We start from the raw sequence: 18,828 nt of genomic DNA on the forward strand, positions 1-18,828 counted from the left end.
GTCTGTACCTGAGCTAGCTAGTCGAGAGAAACAGGCTCTGCTGACTGCGATTCTTTTCATCCTGGTTATGCCCTAACCATGAACACGTCAGCTGAACCGTATCCAGAAGAGACTCTCTGTAACTCAATGCAGGTGCAGATGCAGTCAATACCTTGAACTAGGTGAGAGGCAACATGACTGTGGTGAATGGCAGAGAATTCCTCTATCGTAAACAAAAAGGAAAAATCTTATTAATTACCCAAAGTGCTCTGTGATTTAAGGCAAGTTTGAAAAGCATTTTGAGACCTGCAAATAGAAAGTGATAGTGGAATGCAAAGTGGTATTATTAAAATAGCAATAACAGGATACAGAGCTAGTTCCTGTTGGAAATGCCTTTCCTCTCCATGACTGAGAGAATCCCAGAAAGCAACCCTTTCCCACACAACAATCTGCTCACATATTCCATCCATACCGGTTCAGGAGAAGTCCTTTTAACGAGTAGATCTCAGATTTCAATTCATTAATGTTCTGTGACTCCAGAATCCAGTTGGTGGAAGTTGTGGCCTAGAAGAGGAAAAAGAAGACATAAAGATCAAAGTATGAACTGGGAGATAGTTCACAAATGTCACTTTTTTCTACGTTATCCTCCTCTCCTCCCATCTGGGAATCTTGAGTCCTCAGTATAACATACATAAGCTCTACCATTTAAAATCTCTCAGATCTGAGCAAAACAACTTCCACAATAAAGAAGGACCTGAACGGATCCCACAATGATCAGAAACAATAATTATCTCAAGGTACTAAGACTATTCAAATATTCGCTTTCTGTTTGCGGGACTAATTAATCTTGTCTCCAACATACCGTGTGCAACCATTGCTCAAGCATCTCAAAAGGACCTTTCTTTTTCGATAAGAAGGAGACTAGCACTTGTGAGAATTCAGACAAAGCTAGGTATACATAGGACATTTTCCACCAACGTATCAGACAGAGAATAATGCACAAAGAGGTAAATCATTTGACACTGACCTAATGAATGATTTCTAGAGAAGAAGAACTAGAACTAGGATCCTGAAAGGCAGCAGGAATTGCACTGAATCAGGTCCTTTAGTCTTTCCTGTGACTGCAGTTAGCTGAGGCAACAGATTCAAATATTATATATTAACAACTATTTTAAAACCACTTGTTCATTTCTCCTAAATCATGGAATAAAGAATCAGTTATCTGCACTCTGTGGTGTTTAGAGTTGGGCTGGTAAATTGATGCTTGAAAGTTGAAAAAATTCTCCCTACTAGATCTGAAGAATGAGAGCTATGCTTGAGCTACCAGATTGTATCTCCAGAAAGTAGCTGGACTAGGCACTGTCCTGGATATTCCAAGGCAATGAATGCAATTTGATGGGAAAAGATGATAAGGAACTCATGGAAGCCTGGTACAGCTTCTGTCAGCACCGCATCTGAATTGCTATGGGATATCAGGGAGAAATTAGAGTAAGGTAACAAGTGAGGAGAACATGCTGCAGATAATACTTTTGGCAATCTTTCTTATAACCCTTTTGGGAACTAGAGAAATGCGAGGAACATTCTGAAAGACAGACCACGGCCTATCGTTACCCCATCCTATCACTCTAGCAACTCCTGTAGCCATGGGCTGAGTACGGAACCAAAGAACACTCATGTCTAGAACTTCCCATAGTAATTTCTGCTAAAAACCATTAGGAATGAACCCATTTGTGAGCATTGCTCCAGAGATACTCTTAATAAATCCCCTGACAAAGGAAGCCAGGAATAACATAAAACTCCTCAGCAGTCTGTACTAGATGTAGCCAGCACTGGTTGTTCCTACTTATTCTTTAAACAGACTTCAGCTAGTGCTGAGTAACCCTGAACACCTTCACAGCCAGCACTCCTCACAGTGACTTCTGGGCTGTGAACCCAGTGAGCTGGGAGAGGCTCAGGCTGTAGTAGCTGTGATATACACAGATGCGTTCCCTTGGGATTCACACTCCCAGCCCTCAGACAGCAAGAATCCAGGAGCCACTGTTCTGGCTTTCCAAGACCTTGAAAGCTACAGCAGCACATTAACAAGGGAGTGATTTCCACTCACTGGCCTGCAAAGGACTCAAATTTCCAAAACACATATGGTGCCAGATGCCTAGGATTTAGAAATAAAATCTGACATCTGGGGCTTTTTAGCCAGTCTCTTTAAAAAACAGTTGTAGAAAATTCAAGCCTTGAATTTTTATGTACGTTTTTTAATTACTTAAAGTCCCTCTTTTTAATTTTTTACAGCATGCCAGTAGGAGTTTGAAAAGCAGATATAAAAACTTACATTACAGCTGAGAAAACACAGCTTTTATTCTTTGGTTTGTGGGGTTGCCCAAGTTTTTCTTTGTACACATGAGGTTTAGATATCATAACAATGTGTGCTACCATTTCAGTGCAGGGGGTAGAGAGGGGGGAGGAAAAACTTCTTCAAGACTCTCTAAACCACCAAGACTGTTATGCCCTTTTCCCTTCTTAAAGCTCAACATGTGGTCTTAATCTTAACACTTAAGACCTGAAAACAGTTTTCCAATTTCCGGACTGGCTCCAGGCCACTGTCAGGCCACAGTTCCCAAGGAAAATTGAAGTAGAGTGTTGTGACCATAAACTGGCTTTCATGGTTGGGTTTACAGCTGTGCCACTGAGGGATTCCTACTGTACAGTGTGCACACCACACAGTCAGCTGTGGCCCACTAGTTACACACCATCAAAGAGTTTGTACGAGATTAAAGTATAGGTAAGGGGAGAAGACAACTGTTCATGGTAGAGGGAAAAGATTGTAAGCATTGTCTAAGGGATTTCACATCAAAAAGAAAAATCTCTCCCTGTACAGAGAATACTGCAAGATGACTGGGCCCTGAATAATCACAAGTTAGTGAGTGAAAGAAAGACTTCATCTCTGTGTGACTGGTTCAAATCCACCTCACCTCACACTTACTGGCTGATAGAATGCTTAGGCCAATGGCTACAAAGTACTCTGGAGATGAAAAGCACTAATTCTCATTGCCGAAAGAAAATCAATTTTGGTTAAAAGTAGTTACTTGTAGTTACACATGTAACAACACAAACTAGTCAGAACTGATGGTTTTATTGCCAGGGTCAAGTCAGGAGTCAAGAGGAATGGACCACCGTACATCACTAATGTGGTTGGGATGGGGCCACCTGTAACACTGAGATGACCAAAATCATCGAAACAAGAAACCAAACAGTAAGAATGTTTGGCCGTTACCTGGCCTGGATCTGCACAAGTGACTTTAAAATACAGTACTTCAAGTGTGTGCTTGGCTGAACAGGATTAAGTCATTGTTTTGACAATGTACAAGGGTACAGAAGAAATATAAACATGTAAAGTACATATTAAACACAAATAAAACCTCTGCACAACTAGCCTTTACCTGTTTTGCTCAGCGGACTAACAGCACCATTATTTAATCTCAAATGCAATGCAGAAGATACAGAGCTGAGAACAGGTCTGAGGCCTCAGACACACAGGCTACGTACAAAGCTATAGAGCAAAGCCCTCTCAGAAGTTAGATATATTTCACTAAGTACCCAATTAATATCCAGTGCTTTAAACAGACTGCCTATGGAGAAGTCAGATACAGAGAAACTGGCTGGGGATATGACAGAGCTGAAGGCTGGATTGTGAACCTCAAAAGGTGCTTTCCACGTGCCGGCAAAAGAAGCCATGAGAAGATGGTGATGTTCTAAAGGCGAAGAGTTTGAAGTGGATACCTTAGAAGCAGCCAGTTCTTGGGTGAGCTCCTGGATTTTCTGTTGTTGCTGGATTAGCAGTTCCTGGACAGCAGCTAAAGTCGTCTGTAACTGAGTCACTGTGAGGGAAAAAGCAGGAGAGTGTTAAACTGAGATATATGCACAGATACGCACTCGCACACGTCCTTCCTGCTGTCTCGCTACAAAGATGCCTCTATTCCTACTATATTTAATTTATCTATGCCCGCCTGCTCGCTTTAATCCATATGATTTATCTGCACTATGGGTAATCTACCTGCACTGCATCTAACCTCCAGTATTTCTAGTTTATCTTTCCATTGTATAGATGTCTATAGCCCACAGTATATCCGTCCAAAACCTCTCCCTTCTAATTATATTGGTTTATGATTTGTACATCTCCCTGAACTTATACAATGTTTGTATCATTTATCTATCTTGGGCCTCACACAGGCAAACACTGGGGCTAGCTCCAATCTGGGAAGAGGCTGGTCTCAGGACTGACCTTAGGGTACCATGAGAAATGAAAGATGCTTTTCTTCTCACCCTCCACTAAAAAGTGTAATTGGCATCCTCCCACCCATCAACTCCTTCAACCTCAACATCTTTGACAAACTTACTGCTGAAAACCATATTTTTTTCCATCCCACTAACTTTGCGCTTTTCCCCTTTTTTTTCAAGAGAACACCCTGTATTCCCCTCCTACACCCCAGCAAACACTGAAGAACTTCTGCTGGACTCAACTCCAGTTGCAGGAGAACTTTTTCTACTTCAATACTTCCAGGCAGTAAACAAGCTGATAAAATAAAATAAAATTAAAAACTCTATTGGTGTGACAGGTAACAGCTAATCCAGACCATCATTAGGGCATTGGGTAATGAATAGACAGCCTATAGAGTCAATAACAGAGAAGGTGGCTAAGGTCAGGGAGGCACAGTAATTACAGACTCTCCTGACCCTTCCTTGGATTTTCAGATGGAAGGTGGGGGTAAAACACCAAAAAAAAGCCCCTGAAAACATCAGAGAAGCAGAAATTAAAAATGAACTTTACAGCCCTCCGAAAGGCTGTCATTTTATTCCCCTTATTAATATTCTGAGGTTGGGAGCCTTTCCGTAAAAACATAATTAATTGAGGCCGCGCCGACAGTAAACAAGCAATTTCAAATTAAACCGAAATGACGGCGGCTTCATTTGCAAATGTGAACAGATTCTCAGAGCAGATAAATGAAGTCACCACATAAAGTGGAGATGGAGGGAAAGAAAAGGGTGGGGGTCTTGGCAGAATGGAGGATACAGGGAGAAAGGCTTTGAGGGGTGAATTGATGGAGTCATTAATCTTTACCTGTCTGTGTCACACTGCCACTCATCTCAGAAATGTTTGACTCAATCCTCTGAAGTTGTTTCCTGTCTTCTTTTTGTCCCATGATGAGAGGAAGCAGATATTTCTGCATGGAGTACAGAAACTTTTTTAGGAAATAGGGATATGCAAAGCGGTCTTTCTAATCTACCTGAAACATCCTCAAAGCCCACCACCTCAGCTTTTATCACAGAGACAGTGATCATTTATCCACACACCTGGCTGAGAAAAGAAATTCCCTCTATAGTAGGTTTTAAAAGAAGTTGCAGAAGAGAAGATACGAGTTCTGTGTTACATTTTTGGGGGTGCTAAAAAACAGTTCCTAACTCCATATAAGGTTTCGTGGGACAGCTCTCAGTCCAGAGAAACATCCCTCACATAGAATACAATTTTAGATCTTATGCTTTCGAATGTGAACACACTGATGTGTCGCAGCATCTGAGCTACATCTACAAGGCAAGCAATTCGGAAGCGGGAAGAACAGAAAAGCCCAGGAAAGGCCAGAGGAAGCACAAGCCAGGGAATGACAGGTATTATAAAATCTTTTGAACCTTGGCAGGGGAAGGGTTATGAGTCACAGAGGGAAAAGCAGAGATCTGGAGCACAGGGAAGAGAAAGGAAAAGGAGCAGATCTAACAACAGTAGGTGAGAATGAAGGAACCAGGGCTAAAGGAAGTGAGAACCAAGCTAGTACAGGATGGGAGGCAGTTCAGTGACGCTGTACATAGCCATGAAAGCTACCTCATTCTGCCCTTGCAGAGAATGGTCTGGATCCAATAGGTCACAACTCTCCTCTGACTACCATGGATCCTTCTGCAGCACTGCTCCTATGAGCTGAATACGCACTTTAACAAGGGCACATCCAAGCACAACATGGCAGGTGAAAAAAATGCGAGAAGGATGGTCTAGGATGTGGAAATAGCTTCGATAAAGCCTATCAATTCTTTTTCATCCTGGCTTTTGATCCATGTACACCCACTGCAGGGGCATACATACAGTATGGTTTCTGAGACAGAGCTGATTATCCAAACTGACATGTGTGGAACAGCTTTCTTTTACACTTAATAGCACTGGTTTAAGATTTCAGTGTGGCTGTACACAGCTCTTACCCTCACAAAGCACATGTTTACGCTCAGACATTCTGAAAAGCAAATGACTTCTGATGACTTTCATGAACAGTTCCCTCTTAATCTTCACAGAACACACATGGACAACTATGTTGTATCCTAGCGTCCTATCTTTCATATAAAAATCACTATTTTCAAACTCCCTCCGAATCTCATGAAGAGCAGAGGGAATTTATCAACTGTTTCCAAAGATGTCCTACTCCTATAAAAGAATATGGGTCTCTGCTAGGCACAGAATATGCATTATGAGGTTTGGACAGACAGCAGAGCAAGATCTGTAAACAAAAAATACAGCAGTAGGATGCATTAACAGCATCAGTGACATTATGCCAAAAAATTTATGTAAATCATCAATATGTGTTAGATATGTGTCATTTAGTAACAGAAATATATGCAGGTCTGCAAGGCCCAGCAGCTGCTGTCTCTCTGGACACTTATCAGCTCCACCATTCTTTGCAAGAATGAAAAGATCAGTAAGGTTGTCACCACTACTTTAATATAAAAACATAGGGACAACATATCTCAATAAAAAGCCATTCTCTTGAGCCATGTAACTTTACTTGCAGAGATAGAACATGTTGCTTAATCTGGCCTCTCTTTCTTAGCCTGAGACGCAGAAAATTAATGATAGGACAGGATAAGAAAACTAGTTTTAAACTAGAAGGCCAACACTTTTATTTGTAAAATAGATTTTACTAAACAAGACAGTAATTGTTAATTAAAGAAAAAAAAACCATGAAAACCATCAACCTCTCATTCAGTCTTCACCTCTGTCCCTTTTTCAAAAATAAGACACAACTTGTACTGGACCAAAGCTCTTTACACTCTGCCGTGTTGACCTGAACCACTTACGTCTTTCTATGCAGCCACAGAATATGATTGTTTACCAAAGACGTTATCTAATGTCACCACATTGCTGGAAAGCAAATCTAGAGTGAAAGAATATGTTCAATTGGAGAAACATTGCACAAGAAACAAGAAGGGGCTGCTGTCTCTACAATACGCAAGCAGACACGCGCTTGGTCTACCTTGTTCTAAGCACACTGGAGTAGAACTAGAGGATGTTTGGCAGACCTGGAAATTAGCACTTTCTTTTCAATGTTCTGATCAAAGAAGATTCTTTCCTACCCAAGGTGCAGGATCACCAGTGGACAAATCATTAGACTGGGGCTATGACAGTACCGTCTGCTAGCCAATGCTGAGAGAATCCCTTTACTGAACTGTGCTCGGTTTCCCCAACTTCAGAAATTCCAAAATATATATACATGATGAAAATGACCTTGTTTCTAGCAGTTTGAGATCCACTGCTAAAAGCTAGTTTTGTTTGATTGCCAGTTTTTGACACTGCATTTTCATGTTAAGTGTCTACGTTTCTCACATGTATCAATGGCAGTGCCAGTAAGAACAGATGCTCCACCAGCTTGGAACCAACACTATCCTCTGGACGCAAGCAGCATAACATCGTTCTCTCAGAGTACAGGGTAAGAGTACTGAGGGAGATATTACCTTGAATCCAAAGGCAATTCCTGCCAGTATGACAACCAAAGCCCCACAATCTCGCCATCTGTAGCCACGTGGACCTAAAGGCCAAAATCAAGAAATAATCACAATCAGAACTGCAGATGACAATATTTTCATACACCCATTCTATCAGAGAAAAGAGTAATGAATAAAGCCAGTTCTGCTGTTTCTTAGCAGGCATAGATTTACTGAGCCCAGGGCATTAAGACGCTGGTAGTCCCTCAGGTACAATGTGCAGGCTTCTGGCCCTAGGACATTGAAACATCTGTCCAGACCTCCAGCATTGACACTGGCCTCGCACAAAGTGTCAAAGGGAGACAAATCTCAGCAGCAATTAAAAAAGTTCCATCAAGCTGTTTTGCCCTACTCTTTCCTTGCAGAAGGCACTGCGAACCCTACTGCACTTTCCCCAGATAACTGGCTGTGGTGTTAGTACTAGCTAAGGTTAACTCATTACTTGAATACCAATTGTTCTCCGTTATCATAATTTTTGAAAATAGGGACAGGGACAGAGACCCAGAAGAGTGCAGAAAAAAAGAAAGAAGTAAGTATTTTGAGAAAGAAGAGAAATCTATTAGGGCAATAAATGGGTTTACAAACACTGTGTCAGCAATTACAGACCATTTCAATAAGGAAGGATCCAGTGTCTTTCAAGCCTGAATTATGAATGGGGACCAAAGCACGCATAAACAGCAGAAAGAAAATATGCAATTAAATATCTACAGAGAGAGGTAAAGAAGTAGATAAAAGCTTGAGATATTTAACACACAATTCTGCACAGAAGCTTAGAGACTCCACAGAGCAAAAGATATGGTATGCTCTGCTCCTTCAAGCAGAATCAGAAGATACCTGTAGTTTTCCACCGGCTTTATCCTTTCACCTCCCTCGCAGTTCCCTTAACAAATCTTGTACTGCCCCCGGTTTTCTTTAATAATAAAGAGGATGCAGAGTGATCTTTCCTAAAGTTCAGTGGCAGGATGTGGGTAGAACTGATGAGGTGGAGGCCGCTATAGTCTCCAAACAGACAGATCCAAATCTACATGTGACCTACAACATCTCGGAAATGCATTCTGTTCTCCAAAGTTTCAATTTAGGCTTTCAAAGGGAGGCTTAACTGGGTGAAATGGCTGCAAGCTTGTCTCCTTTCTGCTTTGCTCACCTATTGCCATTTTTCCTGTTGCCAAGATTTTCTACAGGGCATTGCATTGCAAAAGTTACTCCTAATCCCAGCCCTCAGGCTCTACAGACTGGCACTGACTCTCAAATACTGGCACTCAGAGCTTCTTGCTGTGTTTTAGGACACAGATCCTCAAATTATCCACTGGCTAGAAATCTGAACAAATTAAAGCAGCTCTGTCAGAACTGGTGAATAGTGTCACCAGCAGCATTTTGGGTTGCTGCAGTTGCAGTTTTGGAGCTTAGGCACATGATCAAATTATCATAACTTTTTAACTTAATGAGTTAACACACGTCAGCTAAGCAGCAGTAACTGGCTGTGTACATGTCAGGATTTAAAATGATCTCTGGCTAATCGTGCTGCAAACCCCAGTCATCCATCCCACTTTGCTCTCCTTACTCTGCTCCCACTGTCATTTCTGGTATCTGAAGTCTCTTGAATGTCCAGTTCTCTGCCCTGAACTTCTGACTACAAATATCCTTCTATGACAATGCAACTTGTTCCAGGCTGAACTGCCTATTGTAAAGGGTTAATTAACCTCAGAGGGTCTGTGGGTCCAACTGTGGCCTGTCCATGGCAGTCCTTGACTGGCTGTCCTTGACTGGCTATCCCTAACTACCTCCTAGCTGCGGTGACCTCCGCGTAGAAAGGAGAGACACCTGTAGGACCCTGTCCGCTTTGCCCCTTCACCTCACTCTTCTCTCCCTCCATTCCTGTAATGCTTGAGCTAAGAACATTTTATTGCCCCCTGGTTTTCATTATTAATGAAAAGGGACCAGAATGATCTTTCCTAAAGTTCAGAGAGTCTATAAAGACAAGAAGCTGAAATGCCATTTTACTCGTTTTAGAGATGTGTGAAATAATTCTGTCTTGTGGCAAAAAAAAGTGAGGGGGGTGGAGAGGAAAAGTGAGTGAGTGAGGGACGCAGTAAAGGCTCTGCATTGACCACATCAACTTTACAATGTTATGAAGAATGTCACAGCCCTGCCTAAAATCCACGTTCAATCTTCCTTTTTCTCTGCAATACTCTAATCTAAAATGTGGGCTGGAGAGAAGGCTAGAATTTTCTCAGTTGTAACCTCAGTGCTCACACTGACTTCTTTGTATATCCTCAATTTCCCCACTTGTAAAACTAGAATAAAATTCAAAGAAAGTGAAAAGACACTAACAGCCCAGTTACTCTTCAGTTTAGGCATTGGGAAGTAACAAACCATTCTACATAAGAGACCCTCAAAAGGCAAATGGAAGGGACACACACATTTTCTCCAGCTCTAAATGTGTGTTTTCTGTAAGTATATTTAATTTTCACAGCAGCAACTGTAAATTGCAGTTCCAGAGTAAACACTGTTTTTAAGATCCCCATTCATCTCAGAATTAACTTTCCTGACATCAGTTAATTAGCCCTTGTGCATCCACGTAAGGTCAGCCTCACTAGTATCCACGTTTAAAACTGCAGAAACTGAGGCTGGAAGAGGTGATTTTCCAAGAGCAAACAGTGAACCCATGGAAAGGAGTTGGGGAAAACAACAGAGAGTTCGGATTCTAGTTACCATTTTTAATTGTAAGAGAAAACGGTCTGTATGCTACAGTCTCCCACATAATGAAGACACACAGGGATGGGAGAAGAAGATCCAAATGGCAAGAAAACCAGTAACTGGAGCTGATTTTTAAGCAGGTGTAAAATCTGCACAAAACCCCATAAATGGAGACCATAAATACCCTGGGGAAGAACACAGACAATACCTGGATGATAAGCATGCAGCTTTGCACACCTTGCTCAGAAACTCCCCTGAGTTTGCTTGTAATTATAGGGGTTAGAAAAGCAAAAAAAAAAAATATAAACCCAATTAATCATTTAAATATTTAAAGTCGGATTTTTGTCCTCACTGCTGGATTAGTATATTTCATAACGCCAACAGCAGACAGCCCTGGTTTTTTACTGGGGGTTCATTTTAGAGCATGTTTAAACTAGTCAGATTGAGTGATGCTTCCAGCAACTAATCGCATGTCAAATAAAAGATATTTTATGTAATAAATTACTGCTACAAGTAATTCAAATGTCATTTATCAGTTTTATTATCAGTCAGGCAAAGTCTTGTTTCTCTATATTAATCAAATTCAAGTTTTTTTTAAGCTTTTTTTTTAAAGCAGTTTTGACACCTCTTGGCAAAAGTACAAACTGGAGGGAAGGAATTACTCCTCCAGAACAGGAGGAGAAATAGTAGGCATGGTATTGAGCTAAAATACAGTGTCTAGAAACTTAACTTAATTCTTGTCTCTTCCTCCCAAAAGTTATTGTCTCTCTTAAACGAAACACAGGAGTTCAGTATACAAGAACTATTCTACTCTGAAGGCTTACAAATATGCTTCTTTCTCATTAACTCTTCAAGAAGAAGAAAGTACTTACATAGGTAACAGCTATTTCCAACAAAACATTAGAACATTAAGTAATAATGTACAAATAATGTACAAATTAAGCAATAATTTACAAACCCAAGTATTTAAGTGTTATGAATTATTTCCTGCAACTTAAAAAATTAGAACAGACTGAACTGACAACAGCAGGAGATCAAGCAAATAAAATCAAAAGGTGTGCATAGGATTTATTACTTTGAGTCACAAGAGTGGGCATCTTACACTGGGGCTGGTGGCGAGATCACAAACTCGGCTGTTTGCTCCATTCCCGCTGCATAAACTCTGAACTTCTGTACTCGTAACCCACAGTTTTAACGCAATTTTTAAACATGAAGCAGCAACCCCTTGCTGAGAGGGGGGACAGAGAGAAATTAGGTTTCTTAAGACACTAGCTACTGCCACTTTTCAGGACAGAACCCTCCTCAGCTGTTCCTCCTTTTTGCTCTCTAGAGGGTAATTCTTTCTCTCTGGTTTTGTGATTTTGTGTACAGGTGTCAAATCTACTCAAAAAAACTTTAAAAAGAACCAAAAATATCAAACACAAAGTGGTTCACAGTCTTCAAGACCTAAACTCCAGCAGATCAGCTGCTGCTTCGCAAGAAACTCAGATGTCTTCTCTGGCGAAAGCAAATACGGATCATAATTTTTTCCAATATAAGCTCTTCCAATATGAGTTGTCACCATCAACAAGTCAACTTAGAGATTCAGCAGTCTACTATATTATCTCTTTAGTCCTTTAGATATACTTTTCAACTTCAAACCTTGAAGCATTCCAACACTAGTGTCATGAATACTTTGTAAGAAGATAAGCATAACAGATAGAGAGAAAAAGCAGTATCTATCTTTCTCTGTACATGACAACCCCTGACAAAGCTGTGAAAGATAAATTGACTTAGTAAACTATCACAGAAACAACTGTCCTGAAGCAGATTTGGACCAATTCAGAAATATTCATTACAGGATTAGCATCCAATTGATGAAATAACCTACAGCCAACACGGCACCTTGAAAGAGCACTGAGCCACTGCACAGTCTCATCCATCAGCTCTAGGGAAATTCACATATTCTTTTTGCAGTTCTGACACCATGGAAAGCACGTAACAGGAGGACACAAAGATGGATCCATCATTAACACCACCAGTACTACACCAGTCAAGGACTAGAACGGGGCACAGATGACACCTAATCAAAATAAGTATTTTGGTCAAACAAATACCGTGTATATTTAGCTATTTAAGCTTAAATAGAAGGTCTGCAAAGAACGACAAGAGAGGGGAGGAACAATACCTGATGAATCTATTGTCACTATTTCCCTGATTTTAGGGGTTGCTAAAAAGGACTGGCTCAGAGGCAAAAGCTTTTGCTTCAAATTATTTAAAAAGCACCAATCAGATCACAAAGCTAGAACACCAGTTTACAATTACAGCCCCTACAAAAGCTTTACTTTCGTGGCATTTTTACTCACCTCTGGTTTCTGAGCATTACAGAATGATACTTTCAGACTTCTCTTTGGAGCTGTTACTGGGAACATTTTGACGTTTAAATACTAGCTAAGATTCTTACCTAGTAAGAAGAAATTGGGAGCTGGAGCTTTGAGGAAAGCCAAAATAGTAAAAGGAAAAAAAAAACAAACAGGGATAAAGCTGCAAGGGTTAACAACGATGACAATGTTTTCCAGTTTGAATTGCTTACTTCTTTCCTGCCCTACTGATATTAGTGGAACACTATAAAATAAGGGAAGATTACCTCTTCCAATATTGGGTTGTGGTAAGAGCTGAATGAGCAATGGATAGCACTAAGAGAGATCTGGCACTGTTTCTTCAGCAAGAGAGCAGATTTTGCTTTTCTGGCATTTTCTGTGACCTACAGCAGACAGGTATTAGCCCAGGAGGCATAATTCAGGCCTAGAGTTCACCAGCACACCCAATACAGCAGTCAGAAACGTTCCAGTTCTGAGCCCAACTCCGTCACAAATGTTGTTCTTCCCAAACTGTGCCAAACCAGAGTATTTAAAAACTCAGAAAGCAAGTCTTGTATTGTCTCTAGCAATAGCAAAACTATGCTATAAACTAATAAATACAGCCCTAAGTGGACTGTTATATTGGTCAGTATCTGACCTAGAGCTGTTTAGGAGCAGTATCAAAATCCTATTCTTAATACTTGGCAGGTAAGTGAAGTGATTTTCAAACTGCCAGACACACATGTAGCTGAACAGCTTCTTTTGATGGATTTTTAATGGTGTGTACTTTGGTTTTTATTGTTTGGAGCTTAGATACTTTTTTGCGAGGTTTGTTTTAAAATGCAAATATATATGTAAATTTAGAGTCTACACAGATTATGTTGAGACTTTAAAAATTCTTTGTGAGTGTATTTTCTACACAAAATCATACAATCACATCCACACAGTCTACACAGAATTTCTGCTGTCACCCCTCAGATTATTTAAGATTGAAGAAAGAAAGCTTGTTAAAATTAAGGATACATATAACTGTTTATTATTATTTGTAACCTGACAGCACTCTTAAAACTCATTCATACTGGGGTGCATTGTCATATGGTTTAATTTTAGGTAGTCTTGCGAGGATCAGGGAGTTGGACTCCATGATCCTTATAGGTCCCTTCCAACTCGACATATTCTATGATTCTATGAACTGACTGGTTTCCTGACTAGTTAAGAAAATACGTCCTCTAACTAAAATAAAAACTTTGTGATGATGTCCAACAGTTTACTGAACAGAGTCCACTGTTGCAGTAACTAAAGATAGTAGTAATGTTGCACTTTTATAGTGTTGCACTTTTACAGGACCTTCTATCCAAGAATCTATCAGCTCTATCGTATATTAATCATCTAAGTATTAGAAAACCCTACTGATGAAGGGAAGCATGACCTTAAGTTTTAGAAGGGAAGACCGAATCCTACATTGACTAAATGCTTTTTCAAGTCCTTATAGTGGGTCAGAATCTAATTTGTATTGACTGTGCACCTTCAGGTCAAGAGATGTCATAAGCTAGTATGTATGATGTTTGTTTGTAGACGCTGATCTTTGGTATCTCATTTTCCTTGCGTAATATGATCTTGTCACAGGCATCAACAACTATGAAGTGCATTCAAAGTAACATTTGGTGTCCGATTCTGACAAAAAGTATGGCATTAGTTGAATTGAAATCTAGGATCTTGCACAGAATTCTGTGAAATTGCTGCAGAAATCACTGCGGAAAGCTACAGGACCAGATATTTTTTCAAAGTGTTACTTACTATACACCACAGGGTGAGAGGGCTGAGTTGGCACCAGCTGTGTAGCAGGAGCCGGGGACTGTGGCTCCTCCGTGCTTGTGCCCGACTGCTGGAAAGCCAGGTCAATTTCTTCATCTGTCAGGCCTGGGGGAGCAGAGGAAATGAAATCAGTTTAGCACCTTTACCCACTTGATGCACGCATAATTAAATTCTCAAGCCAGGCAGAACCCTTTCAAGCTGCAAAGAATTTTGGCACCGACTTGAGCAGTAATGCCTCCCCAATTTTGGATTCACTGGAATGTCTCCCTCTCTCTTTCTCTGTTGCAATTTAACCTTAAGCGACAGAATATTAGCCTCAACGCTGCTTCCAAATGTGGCTCATTCAATTTCCTTAATTTATCCTTGAGTTTATTGCTGCTTTTGAAGTAGCTTTCTATTGCAATTCTCCATTCTTCCCCCGAAAAAAAGATACCATCAACTGCAAATGTGGCTCATTTTAATCTGTAATGGTGTAAAAAAAAAAAAGAGGGGAAAAAACTAACAATAATGCATGAAAACAGACAGGGAAACAAAAAACTAATTATTGGGTTAGACGACTAATTAGTCTAGATCGTTTCCGAAGACGGGAATAATTTGCTTTATTTTATGACAAATGCAGAAATAAAAAGAAAAAATCAGGACTGACTGTGATTAGTATGAATGGGACACAGAATGTAAGGAGGAAATAAAACTATAACAAAACAGATCAAAACAAGGCCAAGCCCGAACTTTCAGCTTAGCATTGCCCCGGCCTATTGCCGCATGATTAGATTGCCCTAGGGCAGCCTGGTTTTTATTTCACGCAGAGCTGTAGTAACACGGCACACATGGTACATGTTGGTGCAGTCACTCCTGCCATCAGGAAATGCCAGGATGACCATCTGTAATTGGCCACAACATATGGAAAGGATTTGGCCAACAAGGGGGAAAAGAAAAGCAGCTAAAGGATTCCCGATGACCAGCATCTGTGAAGAAAGAAGCACAGCTGGATTATTTTTTCCAATAGTAGAAAACATCCTCTAGAAAAAGAATTTAGTACTCAGCTGGCAACCATGATGTGGGGCCTGGACACCTGTGTATTATTTGTTGTGTTATCCTCCTGCACAGAAGCAGATAGAAAGCCAGTGTCCCTGCTGGAAGGAACATGTGAAGTGATTCAGGACCTTTGACTATGCATGCAGCCTGTATGCAAAAACCGTCAGGTCTTTGCATGTCTTAAAAGAGAAAACAGACCACTTGATTCTCACACAGTTGTTGTAAGGACTGAGCACAGTGAGGAAAATGGTATGAATATGACGGCAGTGGGAGAAAAATGAGGGAATACTTTCTATCCATCACCTCTACTCAAGATCCATGAAGTATTGCTGGTAGATGAAATTTCTGAACTTAATCATTTAAAACACTTAGCTTTTTAACATTACAGGGAGATACAACATAGAAAATGGCCAGGCTGCTGGGCTGGGCATATTACCTAAGTTTCAAGAATTTTTTTCAAGATCTTAAACTTCACTGCATACTGGGGGTCTAGACAGAATAATCTGTAGCACAAACAATATTGCCAGAAATAAATACGCAAGTTTGTTTCAAAACTGTTATTTAATATTATAAAGCACTAGCACAGTGCACATCAGAAGGCTTTGTAACTATTAACAGATCTTTTCCCTATTCCTGTGAGTATGTGAGATACTGAGAGTTCCTGTGAGAGACTATTCTATCTACTCTAGAGTGCAGATACAGATGCACAAAGAAGTTAGGTGATTTCTCTAACATAACAGAATATTGTCAGTGTCAGAAACAGTATCTGTTTCAGAAAAATCTGAAGCACCTGATCTCTGCTCCTGCAATCTGACAAAATCACCCCTTGACTTGTAGTTGAAATATGCCTCAAATTGTAAGGAACCAAACCCACACATAACAGTATGGAACAAGACTTGCAGTGAGAGTAATAAAAGGCACACGAACACAACTCACCCTACTGCTCTAGTCACAAAAGCAGTATTTATGATGTCTAATCCATGTTAAAAAGGGAAGTGCTAATCAGAAAGAAACTGTTTTAACCAGCTCCTAATCATCCAATGTAAGAGAAAGTGTAAACAGATGCCAACACTGCAGATCACTAGCAACTATGGAATTTCATAAAAACGGAGACAACATTAGCTGCTGGCTGCAAACGTGGCTCCCACTAGAATAGGGCATTTGTTCTATTTCCATCCAAAGACAGCAAATCTGATAATATTTAACACTTAGAAACACACGGAAGATATGGAGGATTCTACAAAAAGAGCAGGAAACAATGCGTATTGTTTCCTAACCATACTGCCCCTTCTATTCTCATCCTGTTTGAGAAAAAAAAACTAAAATATTTTGCAGGTAAAATGCAGTTCTAGGATTATTCAGGTCTTGCCAACCAGGGACACTCAAGTATCACTGTTTCCATTAAAACCCTGCTGTACTGTGAAGAAAAAGCTGATGTGAATGATAGAATGATGGGAAACCTTTCACATTTGAGTTCCTGGTTTGAAGCCTGTGCAAAGTAGTGCAAATTAAAACTGTTATTACTTCCCGGGACTATTCTGCTGCCTTGTGAAGTGGTCTTGTTCATGGTACTAGTGGCATTATACAAAAGAACATCACAACTACATCCCTTCTTAATTATCAGAGAAGACTGGGAGTGCCATCACCTTGGAACACCTCCTTTTTATTCATCTGAACAAGATGTTTTTAATGCCCTGTCATCTTGGACTTCAAGCATCAAGGGAATAATCTCCCGGAGCTGATTCCTTAAGCATATATGTGGAATAAATCTGCACTGCAACTAGTCATCTGTGGATTCAGAAATATACCTGTCTTCATGGTTGTCATATCTCACACACACTAACAAAAATGTACAAGATATTCTAAGACTGTCTCCAGGCAATTATAACTAACTCATCAAAATTCCCTTTGGCCTGAATTTTTTTCAGATTCACCACCTACACACATGTATGCACACGCTATGAGGTTCCACGCCCCAAATTATTCAACCTCGATATATTAATTACATAGAAAAGGGGGAATTTCTAAACCAGATCAAAGTGTCATCTGTTCCAATATCTCACCTTGCTTTATTTTATCACAGTCCTTCTGTCACTGTATTATACAAAAAAGTATCCACGGTCCATTCATTTTTCTAATCTAGCAGAAAGTTGGCAACCCCCAAAATAATGCCACTTCCCTTGGATGCACAAGCAGTGCCATGAAAACCAGAGGTTTGTGTCTAATATACTCTCAAATAGGTACGTCAACAAAATCACAGAAGATTTGCTCTAAATCCACTTTCTCAACACTTCGGAAAACAAACAATTTAGTTCTTCTGGAGTAGCAGCAAGATCAAGACCATGCAGAATGCAAAAGGTTAAAAGGAACAATAAAGGAAACTGCCAATTGTAAGTGAATTATATTTGGCTTTGAAAGCTGAGCCACGGCTATATTATAAAAGGCATCTCTTTGCGTTGTTTACCATCACCCTGACTAATGCAGACCTTTTTTTTTGTTTTAAATAATCTCATGCAAATTAGACACACACTTCCTTCCAGTTGATTGCTATCTGCAAGGAATAATCTAACCGCAGAGGGTACTGAGCAAGGACTGAGCTGAGGAGAAGGATGCAAGGAAACTGTCTTCATAGCCCTACAGAATGCAAACCTATTCCCTTCCCCCAACCATCCATTTAATTCCTCTACAGCACCACAGCCATTGCAAAGAATTAGTCATAATTTTCACAAAGCCTTAAAATTTCTTTTTCGAGCTTCAGGGTGTTGATTTGAATAATCCAGCACCCATGATTGTTTTGCACTCACAGGTTCTGGCTGACCCTCTTTTGTGATTGTCACTGCTGCCACTCAATTTTCAGGGATCGCTCAGCCTCTGTAAATTGTTGTCAAACACAGAATCAGAGCAAGTCAGAGAATAAAATGGGTTGTCACAAACATCTCTTGGTGCCTGCATCTTGGGTATTGTATAAAAAGCTCCTCTGCCTGAGAACTTTTAAGACTTGGCTGTCTGTTTAGGGCCTTTTATAGTATCTACTACTATTTAATATAAGGACCTCAGGTACATCAAAATACTGTTCCTCTTATGACCACTCTGAAGTAGAGGAGTACTTAGAGGAGTAGTTATCCATATTTTACAGATGAGGAAGAAGTGAGATGTACAGATATGAGAA

At 40.2% G+C, this 18,828-nt stretch overlaps 1 protein-coding gene across 1 annotated transcript in view; it reads right to left on the bottom strand.

Moving 5' to 3' along the window:
* Window positions 1-18,828, bottom strand: part of PEX14 (peroxisomal biogenesis factor 14) — an 80,730-nt gene that overhangs the window by 3,664 nt on the left and 58,238 nt on the right. Inside the window, exons 4-8 of the mRNA XM_063354192.1 lie at window positions 14,607-14,729; window positions 7,744-7,817; window positions 5,096-5,198; window positions 3,757-3,854; window positions 452-543 (exon numbers count right to left, since the gene is read on the bottom strand). Of these exons, the coding sequence (XP_063210262.1) occupies window positions 452-543; window positions 3,757-3,854; window positions 5,096-5,198; window positions 7,744-7,817; window positions 14,607-14,729 (490 nt within the window). The remainder of the gene's footprint in view (window positions 1-451; window positions 544-3,756; window positions 3,855-5,095; window positions 5,199-7,743; window positions 7,818-14,606; window positions 14,730-18,828) is intronic.

The sequence above is a fragment of the Chroicocephalus ridibundus genome, chromosome 16, assembly GCF_963924245.1.
Source record: "Chroicocephalus ridibundus chromosome 16, bChrRid1.1, whole genome shotgun sequence".
In the NCBI taxonomy this organism is placed as follows: domain Eukaryota; kingdom Metazoa; phylum Chordata; class Aves; order Charadriiformes; family Laridae; genus Chroicocephalus; species Chroicocephalus ridibundus.